Consider the following 20,261-nt stretch of genomic DNA (forward strand, 5'->3'; position numbering starts at 1 on the left):
ATCTGGCTGGGGAACCAGTTCTTCATCCAATATTTCTTCCATTCCCTTCTCACCCAGCTGAAAATAGTGAACTGAGCAGGGAATATGAAGAGTCCCAGAGCCGGCTCAATCAAATCCTACGGATAAAGACATCTCTGACGTCACAAGTGGATGATTACAAGAGGCAGCTGGATGAAGAGTCAAAGGTTTGTTTGGACGTGGGGTTGCGGTGGAGACAGAGCTGCCGCCTTAAAGTTATAGGTTACAGCTGGGGTTGGTGGCTCATGCCTGTAATCCCAGAACTTTGGGAGGCCTAGGTGGGAGGTTCGCTTAAGGCCAGGAGTTCGAGACCAGCCCGAACAACACAGCAAGACCACCCCCAACCCCCCCCACCCCCAACGCCATCTCTACCAAAATAAAAAATAAAAAAGTTGCTGGGCATGGTGGCTCACACCTGTAATCCCAGCACTTTGACAGGCCAAGGTGGGCAGATCACCTGAGGTCAGGAGTTCAAGACCAGTCTGGCCAACATGGCAAAACCTGGTCTCTACTAAAAATACAAAAATTAGCTGGGCATGGTGGTGAGTGCCTATAATCCCAGCTACTTGGGAGGCCGACACAGGTGGAGGCAGAGGTTGCAGGGAGCTGAGATCGCACCATTGCACTCCAGCCTGGGTGACAAGAGTGAAATTCGGTCTCAGGAAAAAAAAAAGTTTCCAGGTATGGTGTTGTATACCTATAGTCCCAGCTAAAGAAAGTTACAGATTATGAAGATGTCAAAGGAATACAAAAAGTATTTGATATCGTAGCAAGTAAAAAAGCTAACTATAAAACTGTAGTATGTGATGTGTATAACTAAATGAAATTACATATCCTTGTGGACAATAATAGAAAGAAAAGAAGTCATAGGATGAAAATTAAAACCCCGATGGTTTGGATTGTGGGATCGTGTTTCTTTTCCCCCTTTCGCCTGCCATCACTGCTGCTCCAGTGTTACGTGTATCTAAGTGGTGGCCCTGCGGGCTGTGGAAAGCCCCCACGGGCGCCTGACAGGCTGGTCCCCACAGTCTCGCAGCACCGCCGTGGTGAGTCTGGCCAACACCAAGCACGACCTGGACCTAGTAAAGGAGCAGCTGGAGGAGGAGCAGGGAGGCAAGTCAGAGCTGCAGCGCCTCGTGTCCAAACTCAACACTGAGGTCACCACCTGGAGGACCAAGTACGAGACCGATGCCATCCAGAGGACAGAGGAGCTGGAGGAGACCAAGTGAGTGTGGTCTTCCTGCTGAGAGAGCCAGGTGGGCTGGGCAGGTGGTGCTGGGGGCCTCACCACCATGTCAGTCACTGCTGAGGCCAGGGTCAAGCCCAGGAGAAGGACATTCACAGGCTGCTTTAAGAGGAGGACAATGTGTCTGGACAAAGGAGCCTGCTCTGTGGGCCAGCTATGGTGGCTCATGCCTGTAATTCCAGCACTTTGGGAGGCCAAGGTGGGAGGATTGCTTGAGCCCAGAAGTTCGAGGCCAGCCTGGGCCACATGGTGAGATCCTCATCTCTACAAAAATTACAAAATTAGCCAGGCATGGTGGCACGTGCCTGTAGTCTCAGCTACTTGGGAGACTAAAGTGAGAGGATTGCTTGAGCCCAGGAATTGGAGGCTGCAGTGAGCAATGATCGAGCCACTGCACTCCAGCCTGGATAACAGAGCAGGATCCTGTATCTAAAAAAAAAAAACTACATAAGTGGACACCTGAGGAAATAAGGGGGGACATGAAAGTGGCTCTGGGCCTCTCTCTGGTGTAAAAGGAGGCTGGCCTGGGTGCCCCTGGGCCCATGCACGCAGGGAAGCCCTGTGAGTGAGCCACCCTGGGCCAGGCAGCAGAGGGGATCCATGACAAGTTAAATCAAAGAACATGGTCAACTTAACAAACTCCTCTATAGACTTTTCTGGATTCTCTGAAAAAATGGCCAAATTTTTTCTTGTATAAAGCCAAATTAGGCATAGAAAATGGCACATGTGCTCTAAGTATTTCCGGGATCCCAGCCTGCTGGCTGGTCCCATCCATCCACTGAAATTTCTGCTAATATGATAGCAAATAAGGCATAGTGACTTCCAGCTGATGCAATACTTCCATCTAAAGCTCTAAGCTAAATTTGCCTTCCTGCAACTTCCACCTCTGTCCTTCAGGCCTTTACTATGGAGGCTGCTGGGCACTACCTGGTCCTCCCCCAAGGCTCCCACTCCTGGGCTAAACCTAAATCTCAACCCCTAAGCTTGTCTCTGCCCCAGACACCCTCAGGGCCCCTCCATTCCCTGGCTTAGACCTTTGCTCCTGTGTCCCCTTCTCAGAGAGTCTCTCCTGAGTCTGTATTTGACATTGTCACCCCCTCCCACCTGGACTGCCTGTCCCCTTCCTGGCTCTATTTGTCACTGCAGTGCTTATGTTCTATAGGGCATGTATTGCCTGCCTCCTCCCAGCTCCAGAACAAACATTTCATTTGTTAGGGCAGGTATCCTAGCTTGTTTTATTCACTGCTGCATCCCTAACACCTGCAACAATCCTTGACGCAGAGTAGAGAAAGTAAGTGTTTGTTGAATGAATAAATGAGAGAGTGAATGGACAGCTGTGGCTGTCCTGTAAACACTCTGCATCGTTTCCAATGTTGACACCAGAGCTTAGTACCATGCCCACCACACTCTGACCCTGGCAGTGTGGAGATGGTGCCTGTGAGTGCCTATGTTTCCTTGACAGCCCCTCTGGCCCTCATTTGCAGGAGGAAGCTGGCCGCCAGGCTTCAGGAGGCAGAAGAAGCAGCTGAAACTGCCCAGGCCCGGGCCGCCTCCCTCGAGAAAAATAAGCAGAGACTCCAGGCAGAAGTTGAGGACCTCACCATCGACTTGGAGAAGGTCAGAGGGTCAAATGCTCAAAGCTGCCTATTTACCGGGGCAGAGAGCCCACAGCAGGGCTAGGGCAAGGCTGTCACATGTCTGGGGTCATCAGGAAGAAACACATGGTTCAAGAAGGTGCAATGCAGGGGTGCCTTCAGGAGCCTGCTGGACAACGGCTGCTGCTTGAGCACGTGTTCATGAACTCTTCCGAGATCTAACATTCAACAAGCTACTGTTTAAACAGGGCCACAAGACCAAGCACAATGGCCCATGCCTCTAATCCCAACACACTGGGCGGCCAAGGCAGGAGGGCCACTTTAGCCAAGGAGTTCAAGACCAGCCTGAACAACACAGGGAGACCCTGTCTCAAAAAAAAAAAAAAAAGAAAAAAGAAAAAGAAAAAAAGAAAAAATATATATATATATATATTTTTTTTTTTTCTTCTTTTTTGAGATGGAATTTGGCTCTTGTTGCCCAGGCTGGAGTACAGTGGCGTGATCTCGGCTCACTGCAACCTCCACCTCCTGGGTTCAAGCGATTCTCATTCCTCACCCTCCTGAGAAGCTGAGATTACAGTGCCCACCACCACGCCCAGCTAATTTTTTGTATTTTTAGTAAAGACAGGGTTTCATCATGTTGGCCAGGCTGGTCTCGAACTCCTGACCTCAAGTGATCCACCCGCCTTGGCCTCCCAAAGTGCCAGGATTATAGGCGTGAGCCACTGTGCCCAGCCCCCAAAAAAGTTTTAAATTAAAAATTTAGCCAGGTGTGGTGGCACGTGCCTGTGGTCCCAACTACTTGGGAAGCTAAGGCATGAGGATCATTTGAACCAGGGGTTCAAGGCTGCAGTGAGCTATGACTGCACCACTGCACTCCAGCCTGGTTGACAGAGTGAGACCCTGTCTCAAATAAATAAATAGGGTCACAAGCAGGGTAAAATTTGCCCCTGAAAGTTACATAATACGGCCGGGCGCGGTGGCTCATGCCTGTAATTCTAGCACTTTGGGAGGCCGAGGCAGGCGGATTGCCTGAGCTCAGGAGTTCGACACCAGCCTGGGCAACACGGTGAAATCCCGTCTCTAATAAAATACAAAAAATTAGCCGGGCGTGGTGGCAGGCACCTGTAGTCCCAGCTACTCAGGAGGCTGAGGCAGGAGAATCACTTGAACCCAGGAGGTGGAGTTGCAGTGAGCCAAATCGTGCCACTGCACTCCAGCCTAGGTGACAGAGCGAGACTCTGGCTCCAAAAAAAAAAGAAAAGAAAGTTACATGATGCACCTTCCCTGTTCCCCTCTCTCTTACACAAACTACATCCCACATACTTTGCGTGGCTAACTATTCCTATTTGCATCCCTGGTTCAAACTGAGTTGCCAGTCTCTATGAGAATTAAATAGGATTTCCACTGGCATACACCTCTCTGGTCTTGGTCTAGATGGAACCACGATTCATGCTGGCCGTGAGGAGCCACATGCAGCCCAATACAAGAACGTGGCTCCATGAAGTGGCCACGTAGGCAGGAGGTCATATCCATGTGAGAGGTTTCAGAAAAAAAGTTCTGGCAAGGTGGTTCATGCTTGTCATCCCAGGACTTTGGGAGGCTGAGGTGGGAAGATTGCTTAAGTCCAAGAGGCTGAGGCTACAGTTAGCTATGATTATGCTACTGTACTCCAGCCTGGGTGACAGAGTGAGACCTCATCTCTTGGGGAAAAAAAAAAAAAAAAAGGCTGGGCACAGTGGCTCACGCCTATAATCTCAGCACTTTGGGAGGCTGAGGCAGGCAGATCACCTGAGGTCAGGAGTTTGAGAGCAGCTTGGCCAACATGGTGAAACCCCATCTCTACTAAAAATACAAAAAGTAGCCGGACGTGGTGGCGCACGCCTGTGTAATCCCAGCTACTCAGGAGGCTGAGGCAGGATAATCGCTTGAACCCGGGAGACGGAGGTTGCAGTGACCCATGATCATGCCACTGCACTCCAGCCTGGGTGACAGGGTGAGACTCCATCTCAATTAAAAAAAAAAAAAAAAAAAAAAAAAAAAAGTCCTAAAACTCAAAACGGTTTTGCTACCCCACGAAAGAAACAAAGCAAAACTTTATAAAAGCTAATATAGCACAACAGCAAATAGTTGCCAGGGAGTTATGAGACGGATGAAATCTATAGAAAAATAAAGTCTAAGAATAGTCAGTTTTGAGTTGATGTGTAGTGTATATTACTACATTACAGTGAAATATATTAAGGAGAGTTAGGCTGAATGTCATAAATCTGGGAAGGCCGCTGTGGCCCAAACTCCTCATTTTATACCTGAGAGAATTCTAACCTGGGAAAATAAGGTGGAATGTCCCAGGCCACACATCTCTCGGGGGAAGTTTTAGAACTGGCATGCAGCTCTTTGCAGACTCTCTGTTCTCTGCTTCTGCCATAGGTGTTGAATTACATTCCAATTCCCAAGGAGTCCGTAGTCTCAAGAGTTACTGGGGAAAGGGAGGGAAGAGAGGTTGGTGGGGGGGTGGGAGTAGGGGACAGAGGCAAGGAGGTTGGACCGCTAGAGGCCATTTCCAACTTTCCCTAGGCCAATGCTGCAGCCGCTGCCCTGGACAAGAAGCAGAGGCTCTTTGACAAGATGCTGGCTGAGTGGCAGCAGAAGTGTGAGGAGTTGCAGGTGGAAGTGGACAGCTCGCAGAAGGAGTGCCGCATGTACATGACAGAGAGCTTCAAGATCAAGACTGCCTACGAGGAGTCTCTGGAGCATCTAGAGTCCGTGAAGAAGGAGAATAAGACCCTGCAGGGTGAGTCTGAGGGCAGGTGGATGGGATGGGCCTGTAGGGAGGGGACACAGCCAGAGTCCCCTTCATCCTGAGCACATCATCAGTTGAGTACCTGGCACATATTAGGTGCTCAATAAACGTTGACTTCCTAGCAAGTGCTTTGTAGAAGCACTTCAGCATTCAGCAGTGTAACTTTAGGCAAGTTGCTTAATCTTTCTGTGCCACACTTTCCTCATCTATAAAATGAGGAAATAGCCGGGTGTGATAGCTCATGCCTGTAATCCCAGCACTTTGGGAGGCTGAGGCGGGCGGATCACTTGAGGTCAGGAGTTCAAGACCAGCCTGACCAACATGGTGAAACCCCGTCTCTACTAAAAATACAACAAATTAGCAGGGCATGGTGGCGGGCGCCTGTAGTCCCAGCTACTTGGGAGGCTGAGGCAGGAGAATCGCTTGAACCTGGGAGGTGGAGGTTGCAGTGAGCCGAGATCATGCCACTGTACTCCAGCCTGGGCAACAGAGCAACACTATGTCCCAAAAATAAATAAATTAATTAATTAATTTAATTTAATGAGGAAATAATTCTACCCTCCTTATAAGGTTGTCATGACAATGAAATAAGATTATGGCCAGGTGTGGTGGCTCATGTCTGCAATCCTGGCACTTTGGGAGGCCTGCTTCTTACCCCAATGGAAGAATGACGGTGCCACCTGCCATGACCCTGGAATGCTGAGTCTTATTAACATGAATATTTCTATCTCAGAGGAGATAAAGGATCTCATTGATCAGCTGGGTGAGGGAGGAAGGAGTGTGCATGAACTGCAGAAGTTGAAGAAAAAATTGGAGATGGAAAAGGAAGAACTCCAGGTGGCCCTGGAAGAAGCTGAGTCTTCCCTGGAGGTAACCATGGGGTCATCACCTTGGGGACTGTGGACCCTTGGCCAGGCACTGCACATCTTCTTGGCCAGAAAGACTCATGGTTATATTTCTGGTAGGTTGAAGAGAGCAAGGTGATTCGAATTCAGTTGGAACTGGCTCAGGTTAAAGCTGACATCGACCGAAGAATCCATGAGAAAGAAGAAGAATTTGAGGCTACCAGGTATGGAGCTGGTGGGATGGGAGGCTGACTCTTGGGAAGTGTGATGGAGCAGAGTCCAGAAACCCCAGTCTCTTCCACCTACTAGTCGCGTGACGTTGGGCAATTCAGGTGAACCTTGCTGAACATGTTTCCTCATCTATGAAATGGAAATAAAGACTGTACCTCACACTACCGTGTCTAGTTTATGAACACTTTGTTTTTTGGGTTTTTCTTTTATGGTTTTTTTGGGGGTTCTTTTTGGGTTTTTTTTTTTTTTTGAGACAGAGTCTTGCTGTTGCCTAGGCCGCAGTATAGTGTTGCGATCCCAGCTCACTGCAACTTCCGCCTCCTGGTTTCAAGCAATTCTCCTGCCTTAGCCTCCCAAGTAGCTGGGATCACAGGCATGTGCCACTGTGCCCAGCTAATTTTTGTATTTTTACTAGAGACAGGGTTTCACCATGTTGGCCAGGCTGGTCTTGAACTCCTGACCTCAAGTGATCCGCCCACCTCAGCCTCCCAAAGTGCTGGGATTACAGGCATGAGCCATCGTGCCCGGCCTATGAACACTTTAGATGTAGTATTTTAGCCATGATGGTTAATGAAGCAGAGAATCTGTTATGTGCTTACTGGCTGTTTGTATATCTTCGGAGAAAAGTCTGTTCTTTGCCCCTTTCAAAAATTGGATTGCTTCTTTTTATTGTTGAGTTGTAAGAGTTCTTTATATATTTTGAACACTAGACTTATCAGATATGATTTGCAAATATTTTTTCCCATTCTATGGTTGTCTTGTCACTTTCTTTTTTTTTTTTTTAATTATACTTTAAGTTTTAGGGTACATGTGCACATTGTGCAGGTTAGTTACATATGTATACATGTGCCATGCTGGTGCGCTGCACCCACTAACTCGTCATCTAGCATTAGGTAGTCTTGTCACTTTCTTAAAAGTATCCGTTGAAGCATAAAGGTTATTTAATTTTGGCTGGGCGCAGTGGCTCACGCCTGTAATCCTAGCACTTTGGGAGGCTGAGATGGGAGGATCCCTTGAGCTCAGGAGTTTGAGATCAGCCTGGGCAACATAGCAAAACCCCGCTCTACAAAAATAAAAATAAAAAATAAAAATAAAAATAAAATAGCTGGGTGTGGTGGTATGGCCTGTAGTCCCAGTTACTGGGGAGGCTGAGATGGGAAGATCACTTGAGCCCCAGAGTTCAAGGCTGCAGTGAGTTATGATCACACTACTACACCATCACAGAATGTGACGGTTTTTCCATTACAGCCTGAGCCACAGAGTGACTCTAAAACAACAAAATGACCTTCCTTTTATTTCCCCAAAGCATGAAACCCTCATCCCTGTCTTGCACCTTTTTAAGGGTTTGTTTAATTTCACGACATGGTGCCTGTACTCATGCTGATGCTGAGACCTCTTCTCTAGGAAGGCTTAGCACAGACTGAACAGCCAGCCCAGTATGCCAAGGTCTTCTCTGCTTGGACTTACAGGAAGAACCACCAGCGGGCAATCGAGTCCTTGCAGGCCAGCCTAGAGGCAGAGGCCAAGGGCCGGGCAGAGGCACTTCGGCTCAAGAAGAAGATGGAGACGGACCTGAATGAGATGGAAATCCAGCTGGACCATGCCAACAAGAACAACAGCGAACTTGTAAAGACATTGAAAAGGCTGCAACAGCAAATCAAGGTAGCGATCTGGGAGGAGGAGAAATGAGATACAAGGCACACCATCATCGGTTGAGTCTGAAGGCCTAAAGGGGGCTAACTCAATGCATGTCTTCAGCTAGCATAAAGGCATAAGAGAATGTGGGGTGGCTGGCAGTCCAGGGAGCAGGAGGCTTGGGGACTATATAAAGAAGAGGTCCTCAACCACCGAAAGTCCAGATTCTGGACAATTGGAAAGATGGACCAAAGGAGGGAAACAGGAAGTTGGGCCCGTCTAGATTTTTATTTTATTTTATATTTATTTATTTATTTATTTATTTATTTATTTATTTATTTATTTATTTGATGGAGTTTTGCTCTTGTCACCCAGGCTGGAGTGCAGTGGTGCAATCTCGGCTCACTGTAACCTCTGCCTCCCAGGTTCAAGCAATTCTCCTGCCTCAGCCTGCTGAGTAGCTGGGATTACAGGCACCCACCACCACGCCCAGCTAATTTTTGTATTTTTAATAGAGATGGGGTTTCACCATACTGGCCAGGCTGATCTCCAATGCCTGACCTCAGGTGATCCACCCACCTCAGCCTCCCAAAGTGCTGGGATTACAAGCGTGAGCCACCACGCCCAGCCCTGTCTTGATTTGTAAAATCATTTTTTACTTATTATAAACTATTTCAGACATAGAGAAATGAAGAACACAACAAAACTCATATACCCACTACTTGCCTTAAAAAATAAACACAAACAGAGCTGAAGACCCCTTTACAATCATTCCATTATGAGGCTGGTCTTTACAGTATACATGGCTGGAACCACACATCCAACACTTGCTAACTGGAGATGTGCCCTAACCAGGTACTGTTTTAGGTGTCCAAGAGTGGACAAGACAATGCTGGGCACATTTGGTGTTCACATGTAGTCCCAGCTACTCAGGAGGCTGAAGAGAGAGGATTGCTTGAGGCCAGGCTTGAGTTCGTGACCGGCCTGGGCATCATAGCGAGACCCCATCTCCACAAAAAATAAAATTAGCCAGGCATGGTGGTGCTCGTGCCTGTAGTTCCAGCTACTCAGGAGGCTGAGGTGGAAGGATCGCTTGAGCCCAGGAATTGGAGATTGCAGTGAGCTGTGACTACACCACTGCACTCCAACCTGGGTGACAGAGACCCTGTCTCAAAAACAAAACAGAGTGGACAAAACAGACAAACATCCCCATGCAGACAGCAACAAAAATAAAACTGTATTATTAAAACTGGTGATAAGTCCTATGGAGAAATAAGAGGACAGGCCGGGCGCAGTAGCTCACGCCTGTAATCCCAGCACTTTGGGAGGCCGAGGTGGGCAAATCACTTGAGGTCAGGAGTTTGAGACCAGCCTGAGCAACCTGGCAAAACCCCATCTCTACTAAAAATACAAAAATTAGCCAGGTGTGGTGGCAGGCACCTGTAATCACAGGTACTTGGGAAGGTGAGGCAGGAGAATCACTTGAACCCGGGAGGCGGAGATTGCAGTGAGCCGAGATCATGCCATTGAACTCCAGCCTAGGGGACAGAGCAAGACTCTGTCTCAAAAAAAAAAAAAAAAAAAGAGAGACAGAGAAATAAGAGGACAGAAGAGAGCGGAGGATCAGCCTAGCCAGGATTAGAATATGATTGGCAGAGGTCACTGGGAAGGCCTCCTGGAGAAGGCTGTGCTGGGAACACCAGGTGCTCTATCATCAGGAAAGGTTTGACTTCATGTTGACCTTATGTTAGATAACTTCCTGGGTCCTGGCCCTGCTGGGGCTCCACCATACCATAAACTTCCCAAGACCAGGTCTGTTCCTCACTCTTCTTCTGTGGCCTCCCCGCCTGCCCAGTTTCCTGCTGAACCCAGTCGATAAAGGTCACAGTGCCCTCACGCCTGGCCACCCCCAAGGTGATACCACGGCCCAGTGTATGGGCTGAGGCTGGGTCCCTGTGCCCCCCAGGACCTGCAGGTCCAGATGGACGAGGATGCCAGGCAGCACGAGGAGCTGCGGGAGCAGTACAACCTGCAGGAGCGGCGCTTGAGCCTGCTGCAGACGGAGCTGGAGGAGGTGCGCTCAGCCCTGGAGGGCAGCGAGCGTTCACGCAAGCTGTTGGAGCAGGAAGTGGTGGAGATCACCGAACGGCACAACGAGATCAACATCCAGGTAGGACAGGGCTCCTGGGTCAGTGCCACTCGCACCCACACTCTGGGGGTTAGGGGGTGCTGGGGTGAGGCCAGGATGGTGCCCAAACCACGTGAGCCCCCCTCAAAACTCAGAGGCAGGCAGTGCACCCCACTCAGCAAATCCTCAAAACTCATCTGCAGAGCTTTTTGTAAAATTGTGACTTAAAAGTCCAGGATATAAAATATATCCCAGCCTGGGCCAGGCACTGTGGCTCATGCCTATAATCCCAGCACTTTGGAAGGCTGAGGTGGGCAGATCACCTGAGGTCAGCAGTTCGAGACCAGCTTGGCCAACATGATGAAACCCCGTCTCTACTAAAAATACAAAAATTGGCCAGGTGTGGTGGCACACACCTGTAATCCCAAGTACTCAGGAGGCTGAAGCAGGAGAATTGCTTGAACCCGGGAGGCAGAAGTTGCAGTGAGCCAAGATCATGACACTGCACTCCAGCCTGGGTGACAGAGTGACCATCTCAAAAAAAAAAAAAAAAAAAAAAAAATATATATATATATATATATATATACACACACACACACATACACATCCCAACCTGGCCAACATGGTGAAACCCCATCTCTACTAAAAATATAATAATTAGCCATGTGTGGTGATGCATACCATAATCCCAGCTGCTACTTGGGAGGCTGAGGCACAAGAATCACTTGAACCCCGGAGGTCGAGGATGCAGTGACCCAAGATCATGCCACTGCATTCCAGCCTGGGCGACAGAGCGAGACTCTGACTCAAAAATAAAAATAAAATAAAATATATAATCCTGGCCAGGCACAGTGGCTCACGTCTGTAATCCCAGCACTATGGGAGGCAGAGGTGGGAGGACTGCTTGAGGCCAAGAGTTCAAGACCAACCTAGGCAACATAGCCAGACTCTGTCTCTAAAAAACATATGAAAAATTAGTTGGGTGTGGTGGTGTGCATCTGTAGTCCCAGGTACTTGGAAGGCTGAGGTGGGAGGATCGCTTGAGCCTAAGAGATTGAGGCCGCAGTGAGCTGTGATTGCACGACTGCATAATCCAGCCTGAGTAACAGAGCAAGATCCTGCCTAAAAAAAAAAGAATGCAGGAGAGGGACCCATACCCCACGCAGAGGGCCCAGGGCCATTTCCTGTTGGGATCTGGCAAGCATGTCTGGCAGAGGTCGTGTTCTTTCCTGGACACAGGAAGGCCCATGCAGACCCCTGGCTCATAGTGATATCTCCATTTCTTCCTCCAGAACCAGAGCCTCCTTGTGGTCAAACGCAAGCTGGAGTCAGATGTCCAGCGCATCTCCAACGAGCATGAGGAGCTCATCAGTGAGTTCCGCTCGACCGAAGAGAGGGCCAAGAAGGCCATGATGGACGTAAGTGCGTGTGCCCCTTGCTGCTGGCAGGCAGGGCCTGGGCGCCTGCTGAGGACCAGGCTGCCTGGGCAGGAAGGCCACCTCCTCCCATCGTGGGCCACTGTGGACCCGAGCATGGTTCCCTGCCAGGGAGAATGTGGCCCTGCTCTGGAGGAGCCCAAGGCTTTTCTAAAAAGCCACACATGTGAAAGTAAGAAAGAATTACAAGCTCTAGGTGATTATGTGAAAGATTATAGCACAAAGCCCGGGGTCTTGCATCAAAGAAGCCATCAAAGTGGGTTCATCTGGGCAGCCTTTTTGGCAATGAGATGCATTAAAACAGCCTTGGGCAAGGCATGGTGGCTCACGCTTGTAATCCCAGCACTTTGGGAGGCCAAGGCAGCAGGACTGCTTGAGGCCATAAGTTCAAGACCAGCCTGGGCAACATAGCAAGACCCTGTCTCTACTAAAAATGTTAAAAATTAGCCGGGCGTCATGGCATGTGCCTGTAGTCCCAGCTACTCAGAAGGCTGAGACAGGAGGATCACCTGAACCCAGGAGTTTGAGGTTGCAGTGAGTCATGATCCCGCCACTGCACTGCAGCCTGGGTGACAGAACAAGACCCTGTCTCAGAACATGAAATAATAACAATAACAATAAAATCAAACAGCCTTGAGGGAAGGGCTAGTAAAAGGAAGATGGATGAGCCCAGGGACGCAGAGGAGGACATTGGTGGATGAGCCTGGGGACGCAGTGGAGGATGTTGGCAGGATATGCCCCCAAGTGCTCTCAGCCCAGTATCCCTTCGGGTGTTCACACCAGCCTCGAGTGGTGGGTTCTGTTTACTCCCCACTTGGAAGATGAAGGAATACAGATTTTCATCATCAGGCTCCTCTCACTTGATCGAAATCTCAGGAGTTCAGGAACATTGCTGGTCTTACTTGTTGCTACCTCCCAAGAGCACAAGCCCATGTCCGGCCCATGGTAGACCCTCATGAACATTTGTAGAATGAATGTAAGGAGAAAGGGACTGAGAGGGGATAAGCAACATGCTGAAGGTCACTCAGGGCCAGACACAGTCCTGGGTCTTCCAACTCCAGAGGCTGTGCTTTTCTCACCCTCCATGCTGTGTCCCTCATGGAGACAGCAGTCAGTAGGGTTTGGCTTGAGTGTGCCCAGCTGCTGGGAGTCTGTGGGGATGGGAGGCATGAGCTTGGCTCCCCCTCCCCTCTCGGGGGCAAAGGGGAGCATAGAGCACCCCTTCCACCAAACCCCAGCAGCATGTCAGCGGGGCTCCCCTTGTCAACCAGTTGGTTTCCTAGAGACCGGGAGACAAGGCCTCACATCTCTCAAAGGAGCTATGAGCCTGGGTAGCACCCAACTCCAACCCCTGCTCTTCTTTTCCCCACCTGCAGGCTGCCCGCATGGCAGAAGAACTCCGGCAAGAGCAGGACCACTGCATGCACCTGGAGAAGATCAAGAAGAACTACGAGGTCACCATCAAAGACCTGCAAGCCAAGATGGAGGAGGCCGAGCAGCTGGCTCTGAAAGGCGGCAAGCGAACGATCATGAAGCTGGAGGCCAGGGTAAGGGCGATGCAGGGCTCAGCCAAGGGAGGAATGGGGATCTGGCGGGGCGGCGGGTATGTATGTGAGATGCCTGTCTTTTGCCAAAAACATGTCCTGCATTTGATGAAGAATCGGGTTATGCAACTGTTAAGAAGAAATTGAAAGGACCAGGTGCAGTGGCTCACGCCCGTAATCCTAATACTTTAGGAGGCCAAGGCGGGAGGATCGCTTGAGGCCAGGAGTTTGAGACCAGCCGGGGCAACATAGTGAGACCTCCATCTCTTAAAAAAAAAAAAATGTTAAATTAGCTGGGTGTGGTGGCACATGCCTGTAGTCCCAGCTACTCAGGAGGCTGAGTTGGGAGGATTGCTTGAGCCCAGGAGGTTGAGGCTACAGTGAGCTATGATAGCACTACTGCACTTCAGCCTGGGTGACAGAGCCAGACCCTGTCTCAGAAAAAAAGAGAAAAGAAGGAAGGGAGGGAAAGAAAGAGAAAAGGAAATTGAGGGAAGAGCTCTAATTTCTCTCAAGTTCTCCTCTCCTCTTTCCCTCCCTGTCACCTTCCTCCCCAGAATGTCCTTAGCCTCAAGCAGAGCAGTCCCCAATATTCTCCTTGCCTTTTTTTACTAACTGAAAGAAAACAAGCCTTAGTCTTTACCCCATGAAATGCCAGAGCTGGAAGGGTCCAGAAGATTCCATCATTTTGTCTGACTCCCTAACACCCCCATTTCCCAGATGAGGGAATTTGAGGCTCAAGAGAAAGTGTCTGACAACCACAGCATGGCCTATAAAAGCCAGAGCCCACCCAACTCTCCTGTCCAGGGTCCATCCCCTCACCTCTGGGCAGGCGGTGGACACTGCAGCCACAGCGCCCCTGTCTGAGGCCACTGAGCTCTGAAGCTCAAAACCACATGTTCCAGGAGGCTGAGGCAGGAGGATCACTTGAGCGCAGGAGGTCAAGGCTGCAGTAAGCCATGATCACGCCACTGCCCTCTAGCCTGGGCAACAGAGCGGGACCCTGTCAGAAAAACAAAAAACAAAACACACACGTTCGCTCAGCCGCATTTCTCTCTTCCTCCCACAGATCAAGGAACTAGAGACAGAGCTGGATGGGGAACAGAAACAGCACGCGGAGACAGTCAAGACACTGCGTAAGAATGAGCGTCGCCTCAAAGAGCTGGTCTTCCAGACAGAGGAGGACCACAAGACCAATCAGCGCATGCAGGAGCTGGTGGAGAAGCTTCAGAACAAGCTGAAGGTCTACAAGAGGCAGATTGAGGAGGCGGTGGGTGTCCATGCGCCTCCCCACTCCTCCTTCCCTGACTCTTGTTTCTCAGTGCGGGTCGCCAGCCTTGCTGGGAATTAACCACAGGGAAAGAAGCAAGCATTGGCCCTAAGATGACTCTGCGAGGCTCATGTCCATGGTGTCTCCTCCTTGGAATCCAGTGGGAGGGAGGACCAGACACTACACACCAGAGATAAGAACTTGTAAAGAGGCCAGGCATGGTGGCTCATGCCTGTAATCCCAGCACTTTGGGAGGTCGAGGTGGGTGGATCACCTGAGGTCAGGAGTTTGAGACCAGCCTGGCCAACATGGTGAAACCCATCTCTACTGAAAATACAAAAATTAGCCAGGCCTGGTGGCAGGCACCTTAATCCCAGCTACTTGGGAGGCTAAGGCAGGAGAATTGCTGGAACCTAGGAGGTGGAGGTTGCAGCGAGCCGAGATCAGACCACTGCACTCCAGCCTGGGCGACAGAGCGAGACTGTCTCTCAAAAAAAAAAATTTTTTTTTAATGCACACTTAACCAGAACCAGCCATGTTTATGCCCCGTTTCCCGCCGTGCCTTTGTCACAGGAGGACCAGGCCAACCAGACCTTGGCTCGATACAGGAAGACGGTGCATGAGCTGGATGACGCTGAGGAGCGGGCTGGCATGGCAGAGACTGCCCTAAACAAGCTGCGCACCAGACACCGCGTGGCCGGCAAGGGCATCACCTCTGTGGAGATCATCCAGGTGTCCAAGACAGGCACCTCGAAAACCCTTTCTGAGGAGTGAGGCCCTCCGTGTCCCAGGCCACAACCGGTAGGTGTGGACTCCACTCTAGACGGTCTCGCTCAGAGCGCTCCTTCCCTGCACTGGCTTTGCTCCTAGTATTGGTACTATGTGACCCAGCCATACTCCCCTTGCTCCCCAGCTCCAGTCTTTGTCACACCCAGTCTCATGCAACAGGAACCCCGAAGCTCTTCCCCTCCTTCTTCAGCTGCAAAACTCCTCTAGAGTGTCACAGCCCTCGGGTGGGGTGCTGTTCACCTGTATCACAGGTGCTGGCCGACCTGATGTTCCCCCATCTGCACAGAAGGGCGGTTCCCAAGTGTGATGCCACTTGACACTAGCCTTGGAACCTAGGTGCTTAGTACACAGTCACAGGGACGTCCACAAGCTTATGGCAATGTGTATTATCTTTCGTGTCCCCCACAATATCATTTTTCACTGGAGATTTCATCAATCCTGGTTGAATTCAGGTCTCTAACACTAAGAAAATGATAATTATCATCACAGCTACCATTTCTTGAACACTGAGTGCAGGTGGGATTTTAAGGAAACAATTTAGTCTTTATTCCCCTTAATTCAGAACTAATCAAGGACAAAAAATATTGGAGATAAACATATAAAAGTTAAAATAGGCCGGGCACAGTGGCTTCTGCCTGTAAATCCTAGTACTTTCAGAGGCCAAGGGGGAAAATGGTTTAAGCCCGGGAGTTCAAGACCAGCCTGGGCAACACAGTGAAACCCTGTCTCTACAAAAATAAAAAAAATTATCCAGGCATGGTGGTGCACACCTGTAGTCCCAGTTACTCCGGAGGCTGAGATAGGAGGATCCCTTGAGCCCAGGAGTCTGAGGTTACAATGATCTAGCATTCCAGCCTGGGCAACACAGTGAGGCCCCATCTCAAAGAAAAAAAAAGTCAAAATACTAGTTTTATTTATTTATTTGAGAGTCTCGCTCTGTCACCAGGCTGGAGTGCAGTGGTGGGATTTCGGCTCACTGCAACCTCCGCCTCCCAGGTTCAAGCAGTTCTCCCGAGTAGCTAGGACTACAGGTGCACACCACCATGCCCAGCTAATTTTTGTATTTTTAGTAGAGACGGGGTTTCACCATGTTGGCCAGGATGGTCTCAGTCTCTTGACCTTGTGATCCACCTGCCTCAGCCTCCCAAAGTGCTGGGATTACAGGCATGAGCCACCATGCCTGACCCAAATACTAGTTTTAATATGCCATAATTCTAGATTGAGGATGGGGCTTTAATGTGTGTCCACCATAGGCATCCTCATACTTTGCCTCAAAATTAAAGATACCTGAAACCCCAACTCTACTAAAAATACAAAATTAGCCAGGCGTGATGGCACACGCCTATAATCCCAGCTGCTCGGGAGGCTGAGGCACTAGAATTGCTTGAACCCAGGAGGCACAGGTTGCAGTGAGCCAAGATCGCGCCACTGCACTCCAGCCTGGGTGACAGAGCAAGGCTCTGTCTAAAAAAAAAAACAAAAAAAAAAAACAAAACCTGCAGAACTGAACAAATGCAGGCTTGATCCCCGGGGAGTAGCCACTATTCCTAGGAGAGGAACAATCAGAACCCATCATCCCTGGGAGTAGATCTAAAAGGAGAGATTAGATGGGGCTCAGCTCTGCCTTCCTGGTTCCTTATTCCAAAAACAAGATCAACCACTCCTTTTCCCATGGACAGAAGCAAAAGGAAAATGAGGGGTAAGGCACAGAATGTGATTCTGGAGGAGTGGATCCCAAAACATGGTCCTGGGACCAGCAGCATCAGTGTCACCTAGGACATTCTTAGAAATGCCTATTCTTAGGCCTGGCTCCAGACCTACTGCATCAGCAGCTCCGGGGGTGGGCCCAGCATCTGTGATTTAGCAAGCCCTCTAGGTGACTCAGATGTGTGACTGAGTTTGAGAACCACCCAGATACATGGAGCCAGGGTGTGGAGGTTTCTCCTTTAACAAGAGCCAAGTGCTAAGAAAGAAAAGGCAACTGAAAGGGCTGGGCGCAGTGTCTCACGCCTCTAATCCCAACACTTTGGGAGGCCAAGGTGGGAGGATCACTTGAGGCCAGAAGTTCGAGACCAGCCTGGGCAACATAGCAAGACCCTATCTCTACAAAAAAATGTAAAAAATGAGCGTGGTGGTGGCTAAGTGCATGGAAAATGCTTTTCACTCTCTTTTCTACCCTACAAGGTAGGTATAAATATCCCCGTTTGTCAGGTGAGGAAAATGAGCTTGGAGAAGTTTGGTGACTTGCTCGTGGTCACACACACCCTGTGCTATGAAAAGGCAAGTTATCTTTTATTTGAAGTTACTGTGGAGATTGATATGGTTGCCCTCTGTGTGGGATTAATCAGGGCAGCAAAAAATCAAAGACTGGTTCACTTTGGGAGGTGGGGTGGGGCTGAACCCTAAGCACCGACCTCCATGGCTTCTGGGAATTATATCTGGCCTCACTGAATCAACAGCTTGTTGAATCAGCCCCTAGTAAGGAGGGCAAGTTTCCCTGCTCAGTTACGATTCGCTATCTTTCAGTAATGGCGGTCAGTTTGGGTTTTGGCCAAAAGCGATAACCCCATTGAACTTTGATGTGAAGCTGAGCTTTATCTGACCGTTTGCTTAGGGAGGAGATAAAATATGGGGCACAGAATCTTTTTCTGAATTCTCTAACCCTGAAATAATGGTTAGGTCAGGAAGTTAAGGAAATCAGAAGCTTGTCTCTGCATTAATGTGTTTTGCCTTTCAGGCAAAAACCTGAAAGGGACCCCTCCCAGTGAGCTCTGACCTAGGTGGGAACTACTCATGAGGCTTCCTGTACACCCAGACTCAGAAGGCAGTTCAGCTCCTTCCACTAGGAGTCTTAGGCTCCAGGATTAGACATCCTTTAAAGCAGGTCCCCTGCCCTGGTTTGGCTGGACCTGGTACAATTGCTCTGTCACAGCAAGGATCTACTTCCATGCCATCAGGCTGCCATCCTGCCACCGGCACCCAGAGGTGATGAGGCTGTGCCTCTGGGGTCTACTCTCCATGTCCTGATCCATCCATTTTGTTTTTATTTAATAAGCCAGGCATGATGGCAGGTCCTTGTAATCCCAGCTACTCAGGAGGTTGAGGCAGGAGAATTGCTTGAACCTGTGAGGCAGAGGTTGCAGTGAGCCGAGATTGTGCCACTGCACTCCAGCCTGGGCAACAAGAGTGAGAGTCCGTCTCCAGAAAAATAAAAAAATAAAAAAAAACTGAAAAGAAAAAAAATTAAAAACATAAAAATAAAATATTTTAACAGAAATTTAAGAGAATAAATAAAACCGATCCTTCACCAGGCAGAGGAGAGAAGGGAATTCCAGACAGAAGGCCCAACACACACAAAAGTGCAAAGGTGGGATGTGCACAAGGGCACAGGCTGGCTGGAGTAGATGGGCTCAGGATGAGGCCAGAGAGCTGCAGCGCGGTGGGGGATGAAGCTAGCAGGGTAGGGTAGGCAGGGGTGAGGCTGTGAATGGCTCTACTGGGTGCAAGTATTCCATAAACTCCATAAGGAAACCTTACTAATTTTAAAAATCCATTTGTGGGATAAGACGTGAAGTAGCTTTTCTTTCTTTGGAAGATGGTCACATCACAATAGCAAAACCCCTTGTGACACATCACAGGCAGGCTCTCAGGGAGAGCTCTGTATCCCAGGGCACTGCACTCTGAGCCCACTCAATGACTTGTATGGGCACATTATGCCCAAAGGTGTCTCTAAACCCTCAAAACCTCATGCAGAACAAGCTAGGTATAACTCAACAGTATCCATTACTAGGAAGGAAGCCTTTGCAGAAGCTTCCTAGGCATCCCAGGGAGCTGTCTTTCCAGCAAGACAGGAGCAAAGATGTCAGAGCTCCCAGCTCTGACCCACATGGACTTGCTCACCTTGCTCACCATCTCTCTTTCTCTCTCTTTCCAGGGTAATACAGATCTCAACTGCAGTCCATTGAGAGGGAGAAAATATGAAAATGGAAAACGGGGTCTGTCCTGAGAATGTTTACTATGCAAAAGAAAGTGCAAGCCAGGAAGAGACAGGTGGTGAAGAATAAAGAGCGCTATGGTGGAAAATGAGCTTGAGAATGTAAAACCCGCCATTAGAGGAATGAAAATGAGTGGGGCTTCTCTGGAACGGCAGTAAGCATTTGGATGACAGTAATGATGGATCTGTTTCAGTTGAGTTCCTACATGTTCATGTCAAGGACGGAATATGTAATGTCTGTGACCCGGCTGTTCTCTACAAAGAATTCCTCATGTTGACAATGTTAATGTCCCAATATAGCTTAAATAAAAGAAACATTAAAAAAATAGACCAACTGGAGCTTCTTTGCTTTCTTAGAGTCTTGCTCTGTGGCTCGGGCTGGAGTGCAGTGGCACAATCATGGCTCACTGCAGCCTTGAACTCCTGGGTACAGGCAATCTTCCTGCCTCTGCCTCCAGTACAGTACAGTAGCAGTACTGACATGCAGCTATGCCAGGCTTTTATTTTTCTAGAGATGGGTTCTCACTATGTTGCCCTGACAGGTCTTGAATTCTTAGGCTCAAGCAATCCTCCCACCTCAGCATCCCAAAGTGTTGGGATTACAGGCATGAGCCACTACACTAGACTTAGAGCTTGTTTTTAAATGGAGAAATTTTCTTTTCCTAAGACTTATCCAAAGGCAATTTTTACCACTGCCATACAAAAAAGTTTTGTTGCATCCCTATATACT

General features: G+C 49.2%; 1 protein-coding gene across 1 annotated transcript in view; it reads left to right on the plus strand.

The window, feature by feature from the left end:
* LOC100974764 (myosin-16) overlaps positions 1–19,843 on the plus strand; it is a 62,308-nt gene extending 42,465 nt beyond the window's left edge. The window contains exons 29-41 of the mRNA XM_063605975.1: positions 58–185; positions 1,047–1,243; positions 2,749–2,881; positions 5,434–5,650; positions 6,393–6,529; positions 6,625–6,728; positions 8,205–8,397; positions 10,337–10,540; positions 11,791–11,916; positions 13,311–13,481; positions 14,548–14,748; positions 15,322–15,549; positions 19,472–19,843. Coding sequence (XP_063462045.1) covers positions 58–185; positions 1,047–1,243; positions 2,749–2,881; positions 5,434–5,650; positions 6,393–6,529; positions 6,625–6,728; positions 8,205–8,397; positions 10,337–10,540; positions 11,791–11,916; positions 13,311–13,481; positions 14,548–14,748; positions 15,322–15,522 — 2,012 coding nt within the window. The 3' untranslated portion in view covers positions 15,523–15,549; positions 19,472–19,843. The remainder of the gene's footprint in view (positions 1–57; positions 186–1,046; positions 1,244–2,748; positions 2,882–5,433; positions 5,651–6,392; positions 6,530–6,624; positions 6,729–8,204; positions 8,398–10,336; positions 10,541–11,790; positions 11,917–13,310; positions 13,482–14,547; positions 14,749–15,321; positions 15,550–19,471) is intronic.
* The last annotated feature ends 418 nt before the right edge of the window (positions 19,844–20,261 follow it).

Source organism: Pan paniscus, chromosome 6, assembly GCF_029289425.2.
Source record: "Pan paniscus chromosome 6, NHGRI_mPanPan1-v2.0_pri, whole genome shotgun sequence".
NCBI classification, from domain to species: Eukaryota; Metazoa; Chordata; class Mammalia; order Primates; family Hominidae; genus Pan; species Pan paniscus.